The 23,313-nt window shown below is 42.3% G+C and overlaps 1 protein-coding gene across 3 annotated transcripts in view; it reads left to right on the forward strand.

Moving 5' to 3' along the window:
- The first annotated feature begins 22,277 nt into the window (after nucleotides 1-22,277).
- The window catches only part of Cep72 (centrosomal protein 72), a 31,067-nt gene continuing 30,031 nt past the window's right edge, over nucleotides 22,278-23,313 (forward strand). For all 3 annotated transcript variants that reach the window (XM_052159749.1, XM_052159750.1, XM_052159751.1), the window contains exon 1: nucleotides 22,278-22,389. In XM_052159749.1, the coding sequence (XP_052015709.1) occupies nucleotides 22,311-22,389 (79 nt within the window). In that variant the 5' untranslated portion in view covers nucleotides 22,278-22,310. The remainder of the gene's footprint in view (nucleotides 22,390-23,313) is intronic.

Genomic DNA, 23,313 nt, shown 5'->3' on the forward strand with positions numbered 1-23,313 from the left:
TAATAGGAGCACTACATGTGACACCACTGTGAAGCCTATGGGGGAGCAAGGATGACACCAGGACTCAACAAAAAGAAGGAAAGGAGCGTTGGCATGCAGCATACCCGCAGTCTTTGAAGGGAGGAGTGGGAATACTGCATGGGGGGGGCTGTAGCTGGCTTCCCTCATGCAGTTACACATTGATCTAGGTATCCTGTACATCTGCCACTGGCTGAAGTTCTAAGCAAATGACCCCAAGATGACAGTCTTTGCTCAGCTTAAGCTGGACTATAGCAGGGGCAGCATTCTAGGGACTCTGTGAAATGTGTTTCTGCCTCCAGAAAAAAACACTTTCCTGTGATTATATAACCTATGCACAAGTACCTCTTACAAATTCCCTAGCCATTCTCATCTACTCCTCTACCCTAAACTCTAAGGCTGCTCCAGTTCACAGACTTTCTTCCCCTCAGCCACCAATAACCCACATAGTTTTTCCACTCCCTGCTTCTCTAGTTCCAGCCATGACCAGTCTCTTTTTTCTCTTTGCTCTGGACTCTTCCAGATATCTTTGACTGTTCTCTCTTTCTCTTACCTACAATAAAACTCTTCCCCATTCATGGAGCAGCCATTTCAAAGATTTCTTAACTGAGATCTTGCTTACATTTTATATTTATATATTTATTTATGTATAAAACATTATATGATATATGGAGAATATTATATATTTTATATATGTATATATACATACACACACACATATATATATATACATACGCATATACATTGAGAGAACAATTGAGGAAGACACCTGATAGCAACCCCTAGTCTCTACATGTGAGTGCACACATGTCCTCATGCACCACTCTCTAAACAAACACAAACAGAACAAAAACAAACAAAAAAAGAGTAACCCTAAGGCTTCTTAGAAGAGCACTCATACTGTTATCAAGGTTAAATGTTATGAGTACATTACTGGTAATTCCACCAATGTCTCATTTGTTCTACAAGATCTACAAAACCAGAGTAAGACCTCATGACATACTAGCATCCCTTCTGGAGAATAGTTTTGCAGCTAAGTCTTCAGAGTTTCATGTAAGAAATGACTTGTGTCTATTATAATCTTAGTGCTAAGTCTATTAGTCTTTTGACCTGTGTGCTTCATTGCTATTGTAATTTTATCTCCTCTTATTTACAGTCAGATCACCTGCTTATAGATACCTCTGCATACTTGGGTCCTCTTGATCTTTCCAGGAAGCCTAAAAATAAACAAGAGTGGAGAAAGAACCAACCATGTTCCAGAACCATGCTCCCCCAGCCCACACCTGCCTCAATCCTCACCATCACTAAAAGCCAATGCAACATGGTCCATGTCACCAATCCCTCCCATTCATTCTCTCTGAAGTGGCTTTTTTAATCCTACCCCCCTACCCAAACAAATCTCTCACGCAAAGTCTGGTGAGTGGTGGTGTTATTTTTGAGGCATTACAAACCCCTCTGATCACCAGGATACCCCGTCTGATCACCGGGATCTGCAAAAACCTTACACTGAACCCTTCATGCACCATGTCAGATTAACTTGACATTCTTCTTCCCAACTCATTTTAGGGTCTCAACTGTAGAGTGGGCATTGTTAAGAAGTTAGAAATTAGCAGGCTTGAATGTCACTGGAGATGGACCTCTTTCATGATTAGCTTTAGGCCCCACCTTCTGTGTCCTTGTTCACACAGTTATTTTTAAAGAAGGGAAAAGTATCACAAATGCCCTCCTTCAGATTTAAAAAGTGGCTATTTATATAATATTTTCCTTACTCTATTTTTAAATCTGTTCTACTATATCATTTTTGATGTAAGGGATCTGAGATGTGGCACTGGCCCTAGATGTAAACACAACTTTGTGAACTACCAAAAAGATCACAAGATTATCGAGCAGCAGGGTTACTGGTGAAGAAAAAAGACATACCATTGTCCCCATAGGGAGAGGCCCCTCATGAAAGTTGTCTACTGCGGATACTTTAAGAAAATAACACAAAATCTACCTAAAGACACATGCCAGCACAATAGCACACTGGCAATGGCATTTTGCTCACTGTTGTCCTTGAGTATACCTCTGCATAATTTGCCTTTCTTCTACATCACACTCTTGAGTCTTTTCTGAATTCATTCCATGAAGACCTCAAGGACCAGGGAGAAAAGGGGAATCCAGAGTGAGATCTTATCCCCATGTCCATAAACTGTAAAAGGCAGCTTGCTGAGTATCACGAGACAAAGCAAGTAAAGCTGATTTCCTTCAGGACTGTGATGAAGCACAGGGTTGACATTATCCTTGGCACCCAGCTCTCACAATAGCATGTCATAGCATGTTATGCTCAGATCTCCACCACCTGGTGGGAAGGTAATTCTGTATTGTCTGGTAGGTGGATTCAGAAAAACTCAGGCTTGAGGGGTGGTGGTGGCGCATGCCTTTAATCCCAGCACTTGGGAGGCAGAGGCAGGAGGATTTCTGAGTTCGAGGCCAGCCTGGTCTACAGAGTGAGTTTAAGGACAACCAGAGCTATACAGAGAAACCCTGTCTCGAAAAACCAAAAAAAAAAAAAATTAGCTCTATTTTATTTTTAATTGTGTGTGTGTGTGTGTCCATATGTGGGAATATGCACAAAAGCCTGGAAAGGATGTCAAATCCACTGGAAGTGGAATTACAAGTGGTTGTGAGTCATCTGATATAGATGTTGGGAAGTAAATTCTGGTCCTCTGTAAGAGTAGTACATGTTCTTAATTGTTGAACCATCTTTCCAGTCCTTAAATATTTTAACAAGTTTTTATTACATACCTACATCTCTCTCTCTCTCTCTCTCTCTCTCTCTCTCTCTCTCTCTCTCTCATGCTTACACATGTATGTGTGTCTGCATGTGCACACTTATGCATATACCATCCCACACAACACAAGAGGTCAGAGGACAATCTATACAGTCAGTCAGTTATTTTCTTCCTGAAAAAGTCAGTTCTTATAGGTCTTTAGTATTGAATTCAGGTCATCGGGCTTAGCAGCAGGTGCTGAGCCATCTCACAAGACCCAAAGAATAATTCTCTTATTCAGAATGCTGATGGCAAGACAGCAGGTGTTGGAGAGGATGTGGAGAAAGAGGAACACTCCTCCACTGTTGGTGGGGTTGCAAATTGGTACAACCACTCTGGAAATCAGTCTGGCGGTTCCTAAGAAAACTGGGCACCTCACTTCCGAAAGATCCTGCTATACCACTCCTGGGCATATACCCAGAGGATTACCCAGCATGTAATAAGGATATATGCTCCACTATGTTCATAGCAGCCCTATTTATAATTGCCAGAAGCTGGAAAGAACTCAGGTATCCCTCAACAGAAGAGTGGATGCAAAAAAATGTGGTATCTACACAATGGAGTACTATTCAGCCATTAGAAACAATGAATTCATGAAATTCTTAGGCAAATGGATGGAGCTGGAGAACATCATACTGAGGTAACCCAGTCTCAAAAGATCAATCATGGTATGTACTCACTAATAAGTGGATATTAGCCTGGAAAACTGGAATACCCAAAACATAATCCACACATCAAATGAGGTACAAGAAGAATGGAGGAGTGGCCCCTGGTTCTGGAAAGACTCAGTGTAGCAGTATAAGGCAAAACCAGAACAGGGAAGTGGGAAGGGGTGGGTGGGAGAACAGGGGGAGGGAAGGGGGCTTATGTGACTTTCGGGAGTGGGGGACCAGAAAAGGGGAAATCATTTGAAATGTAAATAAAAAATATATCGAATTAAAAAAAAGTCAGGAGAAAACAGATGCTGGCAAGGATGTGGAGAAAGAGGAACACCCCTCCACTGCTGGTGGGGTTGCAAGCTGGTACAACCACACTGGAAGTCAGTCTGGCGGTTCTTCAGAAAACTGGGAATGATACTTCCAGAGGACCCCAAAGAAAGAAAGAAAGAAAGAAAGAAAGAAAGAAAGAAAGAAAGAAAGAAAGAAAGAAAGAAAGAAAGAAAGAAAGAAAGAATAAATAAATAAATAGACTATGAGCCACCCAGTACTCCCAGAGCTCCCAGGGACAAAACCATCAATCAGGGTGTACACATGGTGTTACCCATGGTTCCAGATGCATAGGCAGCAGAGGGTGGCCTTGTTGGACATCAAAAGGAGAAGAGGCAGTATAGGGGTATACCAGGACAGGGAAGTGGGAGACGGTAGATTGGGGAACAGGGGGTGGGGAGATGGCTTATGGTGTGTGGGGGGAACCAGGAAAGGAGAAATCATTTGAAATGTAAAAAAGAATATATCTAATAAAAATAATAAAATTTTAAAAAGAAAAAAAGGCTTATATAAGAATATGTTATAAAGATATTTAAATTTATAAAGTGTGAATTTCCACTTTTATTAATAACAAATAGTTGTAAACCTTATTCCATAAGAGCAGAGTCAGGAGGCAGGTTATTATTCATCCCACACAAAGAGCTTCATCGAAAGTCCACTCAACTACCATGAGCTTGTGGGGCCAAGAAGCTTTCTGGAGGCAAAAGCCACAGGAGGTGGACTCTGGCTGGGAGACAGGTAGGACATATTGGGCATTGTTATATCTTAGGGACTCCGAAGAGAGGTTCCCATGTGGAGAGGGGATTTAATTTTCTCCATGTGATATAAAGGCAATTCAGTTTTGAAAAGAAATCATCTCCACTGCTCTCTCAAAACCTTTGTTCTCTTTGTGATATAAAAGCCATCATGCTTAAATGATATTGACACACACAGACACACACACACAAATTAAAAATAAAATAGAGCTAAATATTTAACTAGTAAGTACATTTTAACCCAGGAGCCATTTTTCTTGAAGCTTTCTAAGATGCTAATGGCCATCTGGTTCTCCTGGAATGTTGTTCCCCTTGATTTGATAAGACTCTGTCTACAAGTTGCCTTTGTGGTTTTATTCTGTTTTAGCTTTCTGCAGTTTCACTAAGATGTATAAAACACATGAATTTCTTTTTGACACATTGTGTCTGGACTCCTAAATCTATAGATAATATCATTTCTTACTTTTGGAGACTCTTCCTTATTCTATCTCCCACTGCATTTTGTATCTACTACATTTTCTCTCCTCCTCCTATGATGTTCTCCTCATGACACTTGGTTTTGTTTTGTTTTTTTGTTTTTCCATTCTTGACCTTGCTCTTGACCTTTGCCTCTGGTCTATCTTTCAGGGCATGAGATTTTTTTCTTTGCTGCTGGTCTGTTGTTGAACTCAAATTATTGTACATATGTGTGATGGTTTATATATGCTTGTCCCAGGGAGTGGCACTATAAGAAGGTGTGGCCTTGTTGGAGGAGGTCCTCCTAGATACCTGAGCATGCCCAGTCTGTTTCTGGCTTCCTTTAGATAAAGATGTAGACCCCTCATCTCCTCCTGCAAGATGCCTACCTGGATGCTGCCATGCTTCTGCCTTGATGACAATGGACTGAACCTCTGAACCTGTAAGCCAGCCCCAATTAAGTATTGTTTTTTATAAAATTTGCATTGGTCATGGTGTCTGTTCACAGCAGTAAAACCCTAACTAAGACAGTTTGTTTAAATGTTTTAGCTATTGTAGTAAAACTCAAGAATTTCTATTTGGTTCTTTGAACCTGGTGTGTCAATTTTTACAGCTTCAGCTCGACGAGGAGATTTTCAACCTTACATTTATCCCCTTTATTACTCTCATAGTCCAATTTGAAGGCTATCTGTTTCTGCTCTTTAGTTTTGTTTTAGGCACTGGAACATATGCTGGATTTGTTCACTGTGTGCAGAATCACAGAAACAAGTTGAAGCCATATCATGCTTTGTTTCTCCATCTGGAACTTTCGTTGGATTCTCCTCAGGCTTGGACACCACATCTGTCTGAGGCTGTTCTGACCCAGTGGCCAGGACGGAACTACCTGAGACAATCAAGGTTAGGCTGTAGCTCTGACATCAGTAGACTAGGTTTACCAGGAAGAGGCTAGAAAGCAGAGCTCTCCTTCCTTTGGGTCCCAGTGACTACACCTGCCCCCCCCCTCCCCACCTTGGGAACCTTTAAAAGAGTGGGGTCAGATTCCAGGACTGGCAAAGCCCAGAGAAACACAGCCCTATCTTGAACTCTTCATATTTCCATTTCTCTTGGGCATCTCCATATGACTTCAATCACTTTCCACTTTCATTCATTCTATCCAACTTTCCCACTGGCCCTTAACATCGACTTAGTTTAAACTTAACTAGGCTTTCATTCCTAGCTACTATTCTTTTCCAGTTTAGTATTTAAAGAGACACTGAACTGGACTGGAGACTCCATAACTCTATGACTGCTGTTGCTCTCCCAGAGGACCTGAGCATCTTCAGAGCCCAGCACCCACACTACATGTCTCACAACTGCCTGTTATTCAAGCTCCATGGGACTTGACATCCTCTTCTGGCCTCCAGTGATACTTCTCCTACACATACATACACATGGATATATAATAATTATAAGTCTTTCTTTAAAGAAATAAAGAAAATCATTACACTTTCCCCACTCTTCAGCAGCCTCTGGCTTTGGTCTTAGAGTGAGTCTCAAACCTACCACTGCCTGTTCATTCTTGAAAAGTATCACGTAATACTCAGGTACAAACTCTTCTTACCACTGGCACAACCTCACATCCTCAGGTTTTGCTACAATCAAAGGAAAGAAAAGCCTCTCTTATTCCTATATCCTTTATACAGAAGATACTTCTAAACTGCACTTATAAGCAGTCTTTCACCTGAACTATCAGGAAGCATAAGCAGATATCCATCTTACCCATCAACCCTCAAGGACTCTGTGGCTCTGAGGTGGTGGAGAAAGGAGTCTTGGCACCCCTTAGGGTCTGATTAGAGAAGTCTGTACCTATGTCAATCATGAGGCTGTGCCAAAATTTATGGAGAAACTTAATGACTCAACATCTGTAGCCAGAGAGACATGTATTATGACTGAAGAAAGACGAGGCTTGTCCTGGCTGGTTTTGTATTTTGGTTTGGTTTTCTGTTTCTTTTGTTTGTTTGTTTTGGTTGGTTGGTTGGTTGGTTGATTTGTCAACTTTACACAAGCTATTTGAAAAGTAAGAGCCACAATTAAGAAAATGTCTTCATAAAACTGATCTGTAGGCAAGACTGTGGGGCATTTATTTGGAGAGTAAGAGCTGTGGGAAGTTCAGTCCGTTGGGCATGCGACCTGGGGTCATCATAAGGTATTTAAGAAAGCAGATTGTGCAGGTCAGTAAACAGTGTTCCTTCATGACTTCAGCTCCAGTTCCTGCCTTGAATTTCTTCCCTGACTTCCTTCGGTGATCGAGTATAAGCTGAAACAAACCATTTCCTCCCCAAGTTAATTCTGGTCATGGTGTTTTATCACAGCAATAGAAACCCTAACTAAGATAAGGCTAAACACATAAGCACAGGTATGTGGGTCTTTTGAGCTACAAGGTAGAAGGCTACACACTGAGTAACTAAGGACAGACATTCTCAGTTTCTGAGCTCTATCTCTTTAACATACTATCTGGACCAGTCAGAACCAGTCAGGACCAGTCGGGATCAGTCTCCCTCCGAGGGTTCTAGAGTAGAAATTGTACCAGTCTCTCCCTTATATTTACATACTATCTATTCTCTGTAGTTCTGTGTATCCAAATTTCACTCTTCAAACACAGACATTAGTCATAGGCCCACCCTTATTCAAAAGGATCCTCTTAACTTAGTTATATCCGCAAACACTATTTCTTTTTTGTTGTTGTTGGTTTTTCTTTTACTTTTTATTGAAAAAGAAAGTAAAAACACTTCATGATAAAATTAAAGATTTACATGAAAAATATTTCAGATAAGTACATTAAAATCAACAATTTTCATGGAAAATTAAAGAGTAAAGTGGTAAACATGTAAAACATTGCTAAATTAATTAAAATATGGAATAGAAATATTTTATAATAGAATTGAAGATTTACATGGAAAATATCTCCGATACATTTTTGAAAATGTATATAGATATAATAATGGTAGGCATAAAAGTATTCTTAAGTTGATTGAAAATGGAATTATAAACATTTTCAGATAAAATTGAAGATTTACATGGAAAATATTTCTGGTAAAATTCAAGAAATATATGGACAAACATGTTAAAATTGACTATTTCATGGAAAATTTTATACATAAAATGGTAGATATAAAAGCTCTTTCTAGCCAGGCAGTAGTGGTGCACGCTTTTAATCCCAGCACTTGGGAGGCAGAGGCAGGTGGATTTCTGAGTTCGAGGCCAGCCTGGTCTACGGAGTGAGTTCCAGGACAGCCAGGGCTACACAGAGAAACCCTGTCTCGAAAAAAACAAAAAAACAAAACAAAACAAAAAAACTCTTTCTAAATTAACTGAAAATGGAATTAGAAAAATTTGTGATAAAATCAAAGATAGTGAAAACATTTTTGATAAAATAGAGGAAATATATAGAAAGACATTAAAATTGAATATTATCATGAAAAATAATGCAGATAAAATGGTAGACATAAAAAAAAAACATTACTGGGCTGGAAAGATGGCTCAGCAGTTAAGAGCACTGACTGCCTCTTCCAGAGGTCCTGAATTCAAATCCCAGCAAACACATGGTGGCTCACAACCATCCATAATGAGATCTGATGCCCTCTTCTGGAGTGTCTAAAGATAGCTACAGTGTACTTACATAAAATAAATAAATAAATCTTTTAAAAAAATTACTAAATTAATTAAAAGGGAAATTACAAACATTTTCTGATAAAATTGAAATATTTACATGAGAAATATTTCATTAGTCTATGTCTTTTTATTGGGGAATTGAGTCCATTGTTGTTAAGAGATATTAAGGAATAGTGATTGTTGCTTCCTATTATTTTTGATATTATTTTTATGTTTGTGTGGGTATCTTCTTTTGGGTTTGTTGGAAGATTATTTTCTTGCATTTTCTAGGGTGTAGTTTCTGTCCTTGTGTTGGTATTTTCCATCTATTATCCTTTGTAGGGCTGGGTTTGTGGACAGATATTGTGTAAATTTGGTTTTATCAATGGAATATCTTGCTTTCTCCATCTATGATGATTGAGAGTTTTGCTAGGTATAGTAGCCTGGGCTGGCATTTGTGTTCTCTTAGGATCTGTATGAGGTCTTCCCAGGATCTTCTAGCTTTCATCGTCTCTGGTGAGAAGACTGGTGTAATTCTGATAGGTCTGCCTTTATAAGTTACTTGCCCTTTTCCCCTTACTGCTTTTAATATGCTTTCTTTGTTTAGTGAATTTGGTGTTTTGATTATGTGCTGGGAGGACTTTCTGTTCTGGTACAGTCTTTTTGGAGTTCTGAAGGCTTCTTGTATGTTCATGGGCATCTCTTTCTCCAGGTTAGGGAAGTTTTCTTCTACAATTTTGTTGAAGATATTTACTGGGCCTTTAAGATATAAATCCTCGCTCTCATCTACACCTATAATCCTTAGGTTTGGTCTTCTCATTGTGTCCTGAAGTTCCTGGATGTTTTTGGTTACCAGCTTTATGCACTTTGCATTTTCTTTGACTGTTGAGTTAATGTTTTCTATAGTATCTTCAGCATCTGAGGTTCTTTCTTCTAGTTCTTGTATTCTGTTGTTGATGCTTGCATCTATGACTCCTGAATTCTTTCCACGGTTTTCTATCTCCAGAGATATCTCACTTTGTGATTTCTTTATTGTTTCTACTTCCACTTTTAGATCCTGGATGGTTTTGTTCAGTTCTTTCACTTGATTGTTTGTATTTTCCTGTAATTCTTTAAGGGATTTTTGTGTTTCTTCTTTAAGGGCTTCTGTATGTTGACCCATGATCTCCTGTATTTCTTTAAGGGATTTTTGTGTTTCTTCTTTAAGGGCTTTTAACTGTTGACTGATGTTCTCCTGTATTTCTTTAAGGGAGTTATTTAAGTCTTTCTTGAAGCCCTCTATCAGCATCATGAGATACGATTTTAAATCCAACTCTTGTTTTTCTGGTGTGTTGGGGTATTCGGGACTTGCTGTGGTGGGAGAACTGGTTTCTGATGTTGCCATGTGGTCTTGGTTTCTGTTGGTAGGGTTCTTGTGCTTGCCTTTCGCCATCTGGTTTTCTCTGGTGCTAGTTGGTATTGTCGTCTCTGGCTGGAGTTTGTTCCTCCTGTGGGCTTGTAAGCCTGTGTCCTTACTCCTCTGAGCTCATAAGTGAAAGCACTGCTGGGAGATCTCTCTCTTCTGGCAGGCTATGCACAGAAGGCTGTGGAGTTTCCCGGCTCCATGGTGCAAATGGCAGCAGGAAGACTTCTGTCCCAGATGCTCCACTGATTTTATGCCCTGTGTGCTCCTAGCTGGTCCCCTTCAAAGAGAAGGTGGAGATCTCACCTCTGTGCTTAGAAGTGAAAGCACTGCTAGGAGAACACTCTCTCCTGGCTGGCTGTGCACAGAAGGCTGTGGAGTCTCCTGGCTCCCTGGTGCAAATGGCAGCAGGAAGACTTCAGTCCCAGCTGCTCCACTGATCTTATACCCTGTGTGCTCCTAGCTGGTTCCCTCCAGAGAGAAGGCAAATACTATTTATAAACAAAGATTGGGTGTTGGGATTTGTGGGGATTTAAATTGATTGATTGATTGATTGATTGATTGATTGATTATGATTAAGTTTTGTCTTATGTTCACTCATCTGTCCAGAGTTTCTATTTCATTGGTGTTTGTCTAGTGAATCCTTCTCATTATCCTCAAATATCCCAAATCATTATATTTAAAGTGGTCTGTTTGTTGGTACCATGTATATGAGTCTTTAAAATACATATGTTTAAAAGCAGTGTTCCAACATTGACTATTTAAATTTTAGGGACATTAAAACTAACAAAAATTAGAAAATCTATATTAATCAAATACCATCCACAAACACTGGAATAACAAAACAGATGCTTTGTTATGGTCTTGAGAGGCACCACAGACTAGTTTACTGGGATGACACCATTAAATGTGGACATGGCAAGTAAGAAGGCTATAAAACATCATCTGGACTGAAGGGATTAGAAACCCTAGGCTTTTGAAGGGTCATAAGCATTGCTTAAGCTGGCTAAATTAATTTCTCATAATTCATAGCCCAGAAGTACAATAACAAGATGCTGTAGAGATGAAACCTATGAGGCCTCTTCCTTATAATCTAGATGCTATACACTCCCAGTAGCCTCAACATTGTTCTCATGGCATAGTGCCCATCCAGTTCCGCCTGTGAGGATCTTTGTTATGGCAGGCCAGGGTTTACCCTCTAACCCTCCTTTGACACTCACTGTCTCTTCAGAGACTACTTCTAAATACAGTCACACTAAGGCTCAGACTTCAGTGTGGTGATGCCAGGGCACATTGGCCCTTCCCATCCCCTTAGTAATTCCACACAGATGGAAGAATATATCAGATGTGATCAGTACTGAGTAACCATGAGGTATGCTTGGTCTATGGATCTTTCCACTGAAGACTTTTATCTTTATCTTTAATACTTAGGGACTATTTGCCTAGAAAAACTCTGCCTTTGGTTACACGGCATTCCTGACACAGAAGGAAACTGGGAATCAGTAAAAGAAAGTTCTCTGGTAAACCCTCAAATATGCAGAAATTGAACTTTATTCTAAATAATCAGGCCCAGAGAAGAACAAAGACATTTTCCACGATGAACATAATCTTAATTAAATAGTGCTTAGAGGGAAGTTCATAAAACTAATTGTTTCTATTAGAAGAATTAAACTAGAGAATAAATTTAGCATAAAAAATGTTTAGATTGAAACAGAAGGAAGTTGGAAACAATAGTCTAAATGGAAATCTTAATTTCAGGAGAAAATGAAACCAAGATCAAGCAAAAGAATAAAAATAATAAACAGGTGTGAAACCAATGGAGTTGAAAACAAAGACAGTAAAGAAAACCAATAAAATGAAAGTTTACTTTGTTTGTTTGTTTGTTTGTTTGTTTGTTGAGACAGGGTTTCAAATTTATATAGCCCTGGCTGTCCATGAACTTTTTTTTGTAAACCAAGCCAGCCTTAAACTCAGAGATCCACTTACCTCTGCCTCCTGAATACTGGGATCAAAGGCATGAGCCTCCACTACCAAACCAAATGGCTGTTGTTTTGTTTGTTTTTGTTTTAAGATAAAATGTATAAGTCTTTAACTAGACTGATGAGAGATAAAATTGGAGCAGGGAAGAGAACAGGGGTGGGGATGGAAGAAGAGTGGAAAGAGAAGGAAAAGATCCTATTTTCAACTCCACATGCACTCAGCAAACTGAGAATAGGAAGGAACTTCTTTAACCTAGTGACACATATAAACTGAAAAACCTACAGCCAACACTGCCCTTCACCATGATAGAAACCAGGCTCTTTCTCCCAGAGATGGGGTCACAAGAAGATCCATTTTTATCATACATTGCAAACACCAGAAATAACACTAACTAGTGTCACAAAACGAGAGGAGCCCAAGGCTCACAGGTTGTAAAGGAGGAAACGAAACCATTTGTCTGCTGATGGCGTCACTGTTTATGTGTCTAATTCCAAGGAATTAGCCATGAGACAAGCCCTGCTATAGCTAGTTAGTCACAGTCCCAAAGTCCCAATGTTGATACACAAAGACCCATCTCTACTTTACTCATAGGCAGGGAGCACACAAGAATCACAACTCAGGGCTCAGTGTTATTCCATGAGAAGAATTAAAATATGTTCACTAAAGAACCTGAGAAGACACTCAGCATTGCTAGCTACAAAGGAAAAAAACTCTAAAACAATAATGTGATGCCATACCTAGAAAACTGGAATACCCAAAACATAATCCACACATCAAATGAGATACAAGAAGAAAGCAGGAGTGGTCCCTGGTTCTGGAAAGACTCAGTGAAACAGTATTTGGTAAAACCAGAACGGGGAACTGGGAAGGGGTGGGAGGGAGGACAGGGGAAGAGAAGGGGGCTTACGGGACTTTCGGGGAGTGGGGGGGGGCTAGAAAAGGGGAAATCATTTGAAATGTAAATAAATTATATCGAATAAAAAAAAATAATGTGATGCCATTATGCACCTAGGAGAGAGCGCAAAAGGTGAAAGGAAGGGAAAGGGGCTCACAGGCAGCAAAGCCTTGCCTTGGATTTACACAAGAGGAAAACAGCTCGGTCCGGAGAGAAGCCTGCACTTCACTCTGCACTTCACATGACTCTGAGACTCATGTGAAGAACTAGAGAATGAGCTTCTTACCCAGATGCAATTAATACGTGACCTTTTAAAAACACTTGTCACAAGTTTTGACAACTTGTCTGTCCTACCTCACTGACGGTCCACTCTGAATCTTTAATTTTTCTTCAAATTCCTAAGGGTTTCTACTTAAGTATATTAAACTATTTAATGCATTGCTTAACTAATGCAATACTTATCTTAAAAAGCAAAATAAAACTAAGTAAAGTCTGTGGCATAGTTGCCATTTGGCTTAGTATAGTACAGACTGATCCAGAAGTAGAGAAAGACCAAATGCAGTGATTAAAGAAATGGACCCAATGGAAACAAGCCAAAAATAATCCCAAGCAGAAGAAACCTGAGGTAGAAAGAGTGGAGTCTGGATCCTCACTTGGCAATGGTCAGTGATGGCAGCATCTGCTAAAAGTAAGACAGGCACATAACCCTAGCTCCAGTCTGGGTGACAAGGGCCAAGTCTCCTGCATCCTTCTTTGCTAGATGGTTATTCCAAGTCCCTAGCACCCTCATAATCAGCCTGTGTTGTCCTACTCAGCTTCCTTCTGACCTACATACAGCTTTTCTAGGCCTGTGATCTTTGCCTGCCATTTGCTTTTCTTCAAGGACTTTGCACAATCTTGAATAGGACCTAGAGCCTGGGGTGAGGGGCTTGTAACAGACATTTGAAAGCAAAGGGATGAGGCCCCTTGGGCATGAGCCAGCCAAGAAGGTTCTTGGGCTCTGACCCAAAACACCTGCCTTCCCAGAACACAGGAAGCCAAGAAAGATAGCAGCCAGGGAACAAGGCCAAGGGTCAGAGGTGGAGGCTGTGTCAGGACCCTGAAACTGGGTGGAGAAGTTGGCAAGAGTGATCCCCCTGTGATGGAGCTTCCCCCACCCCACATCCACCACACTCATGGTGAGACCCCCACCAGGTGGATCATTCTGCCCATGCCATTTTTCTTGTGACTTCATGTCTCACTCTGCATCCCATCTTGGGATTCTAAGACATCAGTCATGTCGGCAGATCAAGAGCTGGTTGCTAAACACACCCCTTGAAGTTGCTGGGAATTTAGGTGTGTGCTGGCTGGCCCTACTGATGGACCAGGTGTGGGTGACTTGGGACTTCAAAGGTCTTGGGCAGGAAAGAGGTTGTGAGCTCAAATAGGTGAGTCAGGTCCATTGTTCTGTATATCTGAAAAATCAATTGAGTCCAAAGTAAAACATGTATTTAACTGGCAAAAGTGTAAGGCTAATTGGTTTTTAAAGGATGTGCTTCCTGATCCTTGATACTAAAAGGGACCCAAGATAAAAAGAAAAAGAAAGAAAGAAAGAAAGAAAGAAAGAAAGAAAGAAAGAAAGAAAGAAAGAAAGAAAGAAAGAAAGAAAGAAAGAAAGAGAGAAAGAAAGAATAAACTGCTATTTGAGACCAAGTAAGTACAAATACCAAAATAGCAGAGTCCATAGAAGACAATTCCAGTTTTCCCTTGGGGGTAGCACTACTCAAGTGAGAGATAGCGCATAAAGACTTGTAAGCACGTATCACCAGAAACAGCAGGCTGATAAGGAGGTAGGCCCTCCCAGGGATCCATATGTCTAATAGATGAAAACTTGGGCGTCTCTGCATGGGTTCTGGGTCAGAGCTAGACAGGTCCCTGGCTACCTAGCTCTCTGGCTCCCTGGCTAAATCTTCTGTAAGATGAGCTTTCAATTTAGACAGCACTCATTATGTTCCTGCCTCAGAGAGCACAATGGAAATTGCAGGCTACTGTGCTTCAGGTATCTTTGGGGAACAGGTTCTCAACCCTGAAGAGCATCTGGTAGGTTTGTTGCCTCTTAGGATGATTGTGTCTGGATCTTTATCAACCTTAGATGCTTTTATGGGGCAGGGCAGAGACAGGTGCTACTGTGTACTGCAGCAGAAACCAGCTAGGCTATAAGTACACTGTGAGCCTTGCTTGGGCATAGCTTCTGAGAGAGAAGTCATCAGGGCTCTGAAGTCATCTTTGGCCTCCCCACATTCATAGACAGGGCTGACATAGACTGGAGATGTGGATGAGAATTTTGCACAGTAAACAATGTAAACTGCACTGTGACCTGAGCAGCCTCCTCTGGAGCAGCTGAAGAGACAGTGAACATTTATGAACAGTTTTCTATGTTAGCCCCCCTCCCCCCCATTAAGCTGTCGTCTATATTCTAATGTCTTGATATATTTTTTTGGATTTGGAGTGCATAACAATTGTCATAATCAAATGGAGTCATTTGTATCAAAATTAACCAAAATAAATTGAAAATGTTTATAGGTTGTGAAGGGGGGAACTCTCATGTTCATGTGCCTGATTAGCAATAGCTATGGACTAAGACTCTGCCAGAGTCAGAGACAGACTACCCCAACTTCACATGGGAAACTTCTGCCAGTAACTGCCTGTTCACATTAGAGTTACTGACATCCTGGTTTCTGATCCTGATGACCAAGGATTAGTGTTTCAAACAACTTATGTAGGCGTTGCACTTTGCCTTTGAAAGCCTTTTGTCTCATGTCCTGAATATGCCTCAAATACATGGCTTACATGGTCTCCTTGTTTTCAATTCCAAACACAGAGGAGTCTTTAGAGACTCTCTGTGATTGGGGTTGACAAATAATGTGTGTATCTGTTGTTTCTGTGGCTGCTTTACCAAATTACTAGAGATTTGCCCCCTTGGAACAGCACAGACTTCTTGTCTCAGTCCTGGAGGCCACAATTCCCACACAGAAGTATGGGCAGAATTGAACTCTCTCTGCACCACCAGGGAGTATCTTTCCTGCTTCCTTCAGCTCCCATGACCCCAGGGGCTCTCAGACTAGGGCTGCCTCACCTCAGCTTCAGCCTTAATTGGCTCCTCTTGGGAGTGTGTTTTGGCTCATACAAGAACTGTACCTGGGCTAGCCTAATAACCAGAAAACTCACCTCAAGATTCATAGGCAACTTGGTCTTCTGTCCCGTGAGGTAACATTTGATATGCAAGTATTTTTCATGGCATCGCAGGCATTTCATGTTCTGCGAGATGCTGTGAGCTTCACCTGCGTATGCTTCGTTCTCAGACCTAGAATCCAGGATCAGGCCTGGTCAGGTCCACTACTGGAGATCTGCCTCCCTGCTTTCCTTCTTGACAGAGTCTAAGAGACTAGCTTGGCGATACCTCTTGAAAGGGATTGATCCCAGTGAGAGGCTCCACCATATAACCTCCTAAGGCCCCTGGATTTAACCCTTTTCCACTGAGGTTAGCACTTTAAAGTGTGAGTTTGGGGCTAGAAACATGTCATCCATAAAATAAAGTATCCTTTAGTCTAACCAAAGAACCTTTCCTAGCATATCACTCACTTGGCTGAGAGCTTCTAAAAGGCAAAGTTCTGTCTTCTTTTCCTGGATGCTATACTCACATATCCCTCAGCTCAGGAAAAGGTGTATCATGCAAATGCTGAAGTCAACATCTGATTAGAAATGATAAAGGCTAGCAATAAGCTCTCTGATTACTCCCTGCTTATACAGCTAGGAAACCAGGTAAACAACGTGCAAGTTTTTCTTTGTGCTTTGCCCAGATCTACCTTCACTAACCCATATTGCCTGAACTTCAGCCAGCTGTATCCCTGTCAAGGAAGTGACATGTCCTCAGGTTCCCCTTCTAATGGAACTTTAGCTCCTTGGGGGTCTTCTCTGCTCCCTCCTATCCCTGTGCTCTGGGTACTGGATCTCCTTAACTATGTCTAGAGTCCCCCAAATAGAACATGAGTTCTCTTCAGGGTCACAGACTCACTAAAACCTTCTTATAGTCACATGTTTTCTGGCTATACACCTACTTTGTGGTGTGGCCTGTGCCAAATATATTGCATCCACCACCATGTCAGATCGCAACAGCACAGATCAGACACAGCAGCAGTTAAGCAAAGCCAGTGTTTTCTCTCCCACTCAGGGAAAAGTCTACAGTCAGAAGGTAGTGACATTACTTTAGAGCCCAAGTTGAGCTACTACTGTAATGCCATTTCCTCCCTCTTGGTTCCAAGGTTGCTGATACAGCTCTGACCATCATAGCTCAAAGCAAAAGAGAAGATATGTGGCTTACCTCTTTTTCCAGAAACTCGGTTTTAAAATGTCATTGTAGTTTTATACCTACATCCCACTAGTCAGAACTTGTTACCCTAAGCTGTAAGAGATAAGTCTCATCCTCTGTGATGGGTAAAGGCAAGGCTGAGAGGGTTAGAGGCCTTGAGTTACATGAATAAAGTTTTAATTTTATCCATTTTTTAAAGAGGTGAAGAAACTAAAGTTTGAAGCCAATCCAGGGGCACAGAAACTGTGAGTTCCCACTCTTACTATCCTGACAATATGTTGATGTTATAAATCCAGGATGTCCTCTGACCCTTGCACTAATCCCCGCCACACATTCAATATGAGAGGCTACTTTGGCCCATGCTCCCTGCCTTGTGTTGTCACATCAAGGTATATGACTATATAACAGAAATGGGTGATAGTGCTCACACAGGTCCTGGCCTCACAGAATCCTACCACATAATAGCCTTGAGCCTAATGAGAACAGCACTCCAGTGGTGACAGGGCTGACATTGGGAATCCTAAGTACCAAAAGAACAGAGCTTGTTGGTCCAGCTCATAGGGTCTGGGCCTGCTGACTAAGGCTGCTAAGCAAAGGCAAGTTTGTGTGATAACAGGATGGTGTAAGCTTTTATTTATAGGAAGCCATAGGCTTTCTACAACCTGGCAACCTGGGCCACACTGTCTAGTCTAGACAGAGAGTGAGCTCCCAACTCTTCTAGGTGATGGGGAGCTGCTCCCCTAGACAGAGTGAGCCTGGGCCTCAGAAACACTAGGACTTGGCAGAAGGTGCCTGCTCCACCTAGAATGGAGGCCTCACTTTGTCTCTACATGCGATCTGCAATCCTCAGTACAGATAGTTTGTCTGATTGAATGGTTGAGGAAAATGCAGAGTATAGGGTAGTTCCTGATGAGGACAAGGGCACATGTTTATGGGGTGCTGTATACCAGAGTATTCTTCAGACATCCCAGTATTCCAGTTGGTTATTATCTAAGAGTTGCAGATACAACTAGTTACCCAACCTTCCTCTCTGAAGATCATAGCTCAGCATTAGGGGCCAATGAGTACATTGAAGGAGCAGCTGCCTGTCTAAGAATATCACACCATGGAAGTCACTGCCAGTAAAGATTCAACACCTGAAGGGGCATGCATATGTCACCACACCTGTGGGGGCATGTCTGAGAGTTTATGCCTTATAGATCATAATCTGGGGGTCACACTTGAGTGGTTTCCACCTTGGGAGATCACTACCTAAGAGGTTCTTCCTCAAGGAGTGAGTCTTGGGCAATTTCTTCATAAAGAACCATATCTTGGGGGCTCATGCCTAACGAGCCCCAACCCAGAGGTTCATGCCTGGGGAGTCTCCACCTGCAAAGTTAGAACTGTGGGGTCACCATCTAGCAAGGGTTACATGAAGAGTCCTATATCAGGGAATTATGCTTATGAGGATCAAGTACCTGATGAATACCATTGTGGTACCCAGCTAGGAGAATCTTATCTCTTGGGTTTGGTGGTCACATTTGGAGCCTCTATCACTTTTGCTGTTCTGATACAGAACTCAAGCAGTCATAGAACTGGAAGTAGAGACATTCCACTTAGATATACATGCTGGGAACTAGCTCTCTCAGGCCCAGTGCTGGATAGATACCAAGGCAGTTTAGTTTTGGACAGGAGTGGCTGGGTTCTGGCCTATGAGAACATGGGAGCTATTTTGGGTTTCTTGTCAGTATGGCAAGGTTGATAATCCTGAGACCCCCTCGAGAAAAACAAGTTCCACAATTTTGAGCCAAATTTGAAACAAGCTTTAAATACTGACCAGGGTGGACTCTGATCAGGTCTATTCCGTGGAATCCCAGCATGAGTCATGTGATGTTGGAGATTTTTAAGGGCAAAACCACATAGCTACCATATTTCCTATGTGGCTTTGTTATTTTTCAAGAACGACAACTCTCAGCATTCCAGGAAGTTACCTGGTCCTTGGGCAGGTGGGGCTTACAAGTTGACTTTGGCTCTTACAGGCAACCCAGCTGCTATCTATGGCTTAGCCTTTGGTCCCAAGACACTGCCAATGGCTCATCCTCACCATTGCTCCAACTATGTAACATAACAGTATTTTCAAACTCCTGGATACAATATCCCACTTCAGGAACTCATAATATGAAGTGACTTCAGCCTGGTTAGCTGACCTTATAACCTCTGACCCAGGTTGGTGGAGCCTGGGTCACTGACTTTGAATTCTCACCTTTCCAGAAACAGGAAAGCATTCAAACCAGAGGTACTTTCTAAATGTAATGAGAGGTAAACTACAGCCAAGCCCAGATAGATCAGATTCCCTCCCTAGCCATCAACCATCTGTGAGAGCCAGTGGCCCCACAGTTTCTCCACATATCATGTTCCTCACTAAACTGTTCCCCATGTTACTCTGAGCAAAGTATAAGAGCAGAATGTGGTCCCCCTCACTGGATTTAGCTTATGAGGAAGGTAAGGTACCATGATACAGGGCTCTAGGCCCACACCAATTATGTTTATGTAAAGCAGTCATGGGAAGGGCCTTGCATATCTCTGTATATTTTAGTGTATATATGGGGGGTGGGGGTGGAAAATACATTGATTATTGCCAGGCATTAATGTTGATCTTAACTGGTAAAGATATGGCTAGGGGGAAGAATAAAAACAGTTGCAACAGGGAAGGAAGCTGGCCCTGGATCAGAGCCTCCTCAAGAAGGGGAGCAACAGAGAGCCTCCTCTACACCTTCCCCTACCCTATTCCTGCTCCATTCCTTGAGAAAGCAATAGTCTTTGCCTTCAAGGATGCCAGCCATTCTGCATTCAGCCTCAGCTTTATACTTCCCTCATACAGCTCCTGCTCCAGTCTCCTCCTGATGTGCTGCCTGTGACTCTTATTGCTTGCTCACTATCCTTTGCCCACACTGCTGGATTATAACACTAGTCTGGGGATACACAGTCAGAGCCAGAGCCTCTAGCAGCTGTGTGCCTTGTACCAGTGGGAGGTCCACCTAAGAGCATGGATGGGTTCCTTTCAACGTTGTCAACAGGCTGGTATGGCTCCTGATTGACTTTAGGAGGAAGTACTGTATGGTATGCTTCCCTGTGGTGACACACAAGCCCAGCTTTTGTAACAGGAAGGAGAGATCGAACTAGTTAATGAAGCATACTAGAGTATTGCCCCTAAAAGAGAATGAGGGATGCTAACAAAGTCATGTCACCCATAGCTCTACAAGGCCCACTGAGGATGCAGGGCCAGAATGAGCCTTCCTCCTATCTAAAACTCTGAGTCTTGACTATGCTTCCTCCTTTTACTCCTAATGGTCAAAGACAGTCATGGAGAAAGGCATGAAACCCTCAGGGGCCAGCTTGAACCCATATTTTCTTCAGGCACACATGGGTTAGCCTCAGGCTGCCCTGCCTCCCTCCTCGTCTATTTGAAGATGACTATATATTTTATGCCCACATGTTTAGGGATTCATGCTGGGGAGCAAGAGCCTCCATGGAAGTTCCTAGAAACCCACAAGGGGTATCAGATAGAAAGAGCCAGAGAGGCCTCCTCTGCTCCCACCAATGTCCAGCTGGCCTCGATTGTGGGTCTTAAGCAGCACATATTTTGTCATGTCCTACAGGGAAAGCATATAAAAAGAAGCAGTTCTCACAAGCCCTATACATGGCAACAGTGGCACTTCTTACCCTATCGCAGACATCTGATGGATGTCAATGTTGGGAGCAGCATGGGGAAGAGTGTAAGTGAGATCAACGGAATGTTCTGGGTGGAAGGGCTGCCTGCCAACTCTCCAGGTAGTAGGGAAGACCAGGCTGTGGGCCCCCAGCTAAGGAAGGTTCCTGCTAACCTTCAGGTCTAGATGGGAGACCTTTATGAGCTATGAGGCAGAAGAGATAGCTCCTCATGTGACCCAGTCTGGCTCACCATCTCTGTCTCTATGTCACACATCACCATTCCTTGCTCTGTGTTTTCACCAGCACCAAATCAAGTTCCAGTGCTGCTGATTCACTCCAAAACACCTCAAATGGAACTTAAGGACACAAGACAGCTTAAGAACATGTAAATTTGACTCACAGTCTAATGTTACCATGGAAATGGTATTTAATAAACCACAATAAAGAGTACTTGGTAGTAATTAATCATTAGCATAACCTTTTACTGAGGCTTGTGGAAATCATAGACTTATAGTAATCTCTGCAGGGTCCATAGCTAATCCTTGTCCCTCTTTCTTCAGTGAAGATATAAAACTTTAGTAAACAGAAATGTTATTTCCCAAGTTTCTACTGGCACTTTCATTGCAGTAGAAAAGCTGGTCTTGGGTCTGTCCCTGACAGACCACCCCTCTTCCCAAGGTCCCACTTGGACTCTGATCTTGGTCAGACAAAATAGAAAGAGGGTGTTTGAAGTCTGTGCTGTGTCCTGAGGCACCATGTGTCTTAGATGGCAACCACATAAGTCTTTATTTTGCTTCTGAAAAGCTTAGATTTCTGTTCAATGCCTAGAAGTCACCTAGACCTCAGGTTTGATGAAGAGACTTTCAATGTACCTTAGGCAGGAGAACATTTCGAAACTTTTGCACACTGCCTGTCTCTCCAACCACAGGAGGAGGACTTTTGGAAGCGCGGGGAACTGGGGCTCGGGGTGGGGTTGTAGGTTGAGAAAGAAGCATCTCAGGGGCTGGGGCAGGAGGGAACCTTAGGAGGGAAGGCTCCTGGAAGGAGTATGAGATGAACGGAAGTGGGAGTAGGCGCGAATGCCCCGGGCACTAACCGCTGTTACCACAAACTACACTGAATGCAATGGGGTTGTCCTGGGAGGATCCAAAGCAGGGTGAGGTGGCGCTCAGAATTCAGCCGGTTGGGACCGCCTGGGTAAACCTGCCCCCGAGGAAGTTTTAAACACAGCCGAAGCTCCGCCCACCCTCCTGGGCCCGCCCCTTGCAGGGTTGGTCCAGCCCATTCCAGTCCACTATACTGCGCAGGCGCCGCGCGCCAGCGTCCGGTTTGAAAACATGGCGCCAGGCCAGCGGTTGGTTTTGTGCGAAGAGACAGTACGGGAGCGCAGCGGCCTGGGTCCTCACCGCGACCTGGGTGCGTGGGGAACAGACATACACCGGGGCTAGGGTCTCCCTGGGTTGGCATACCTGGCCTGATAGCTCTACCTCAGTGCGAATTCCACTTGGCCACAAACGGTCCCGGCCGCTTGGGCAGGGAGGCGTGGCCTACTGGGTGGGGTTTGTGAGGAAGAGCGTGGCCGTGGTCCTGGAGAGCCGGTGGACGCCGCCTGTGTCTATGTGTAGGGCGGTGGTCAGGCTGAGCCCGCGCCCCTATTTTGCTGCAGCTTTTCGTCTGTCTTCCTGGGTTCCTAAGTGGCATTTCGTTTATGACGGATGCAGGTCTGTTTTTATATGATTTGGACATCAGGGCCTCATGTTTTGTGCAAGAGGTCGTGTGGAATTTGTGCTGTGATTTTTTTTTTTTTTAACTTTTTTTCCCCTGGACTTTTACAGTAAAACCACGTAGGCCTAGAATTTTCCATTGTTGAAGATTTTAGTTTACAAATACGATTTTTAAACTTAGTGTGGTTTCATCTAGAGTGAATTTTCATGATCTAAATTATTTTTTTTTCTTGATTGTCAACCATATCTACGTAAAACTGACTATAGCATTCTTTTACTATTTTATTAATGCTTGTGGGGTCTGTAGGGATATCCCCATTTTCATAAATGGTAGTTAATCTGGCTCTATTTTTCAGTCATGTTGAAAATTAATGGTTATTGATCATTTCAAAGGCATCACTTTTGGGTTGGTCGATTTGTCTTCACTGGTTTTAAATTTTACCTTTTTCTTTGTCCTTGCTTTGCATTTATTTTACTCTTTAGATTCTAGAAATGAAACCTTGTGGATTAAAGCTTGTTTTATAATTTAGATATTTTAATCTATGCATTTCTCTTTACATATCACATAGTCACACACACTAACACAATTAACAATTGCTAATGTTATATCTCTCCT

Source organism: Apodemus sylvaticus, chromosome 16 (genome assembly GCF_947179515.1).
Source record: "Apodemus sylvaticus chromosome 16, mApoSyl1.1, whole genome shotgun sequence".
NCBI classification, from domain to species: domain Eukaryota; kingdom Metazoa; phylum Chordata; class Mammalia; order Rodentia; family Muridae; genus Apodemus; species Apodemus sylvaticus.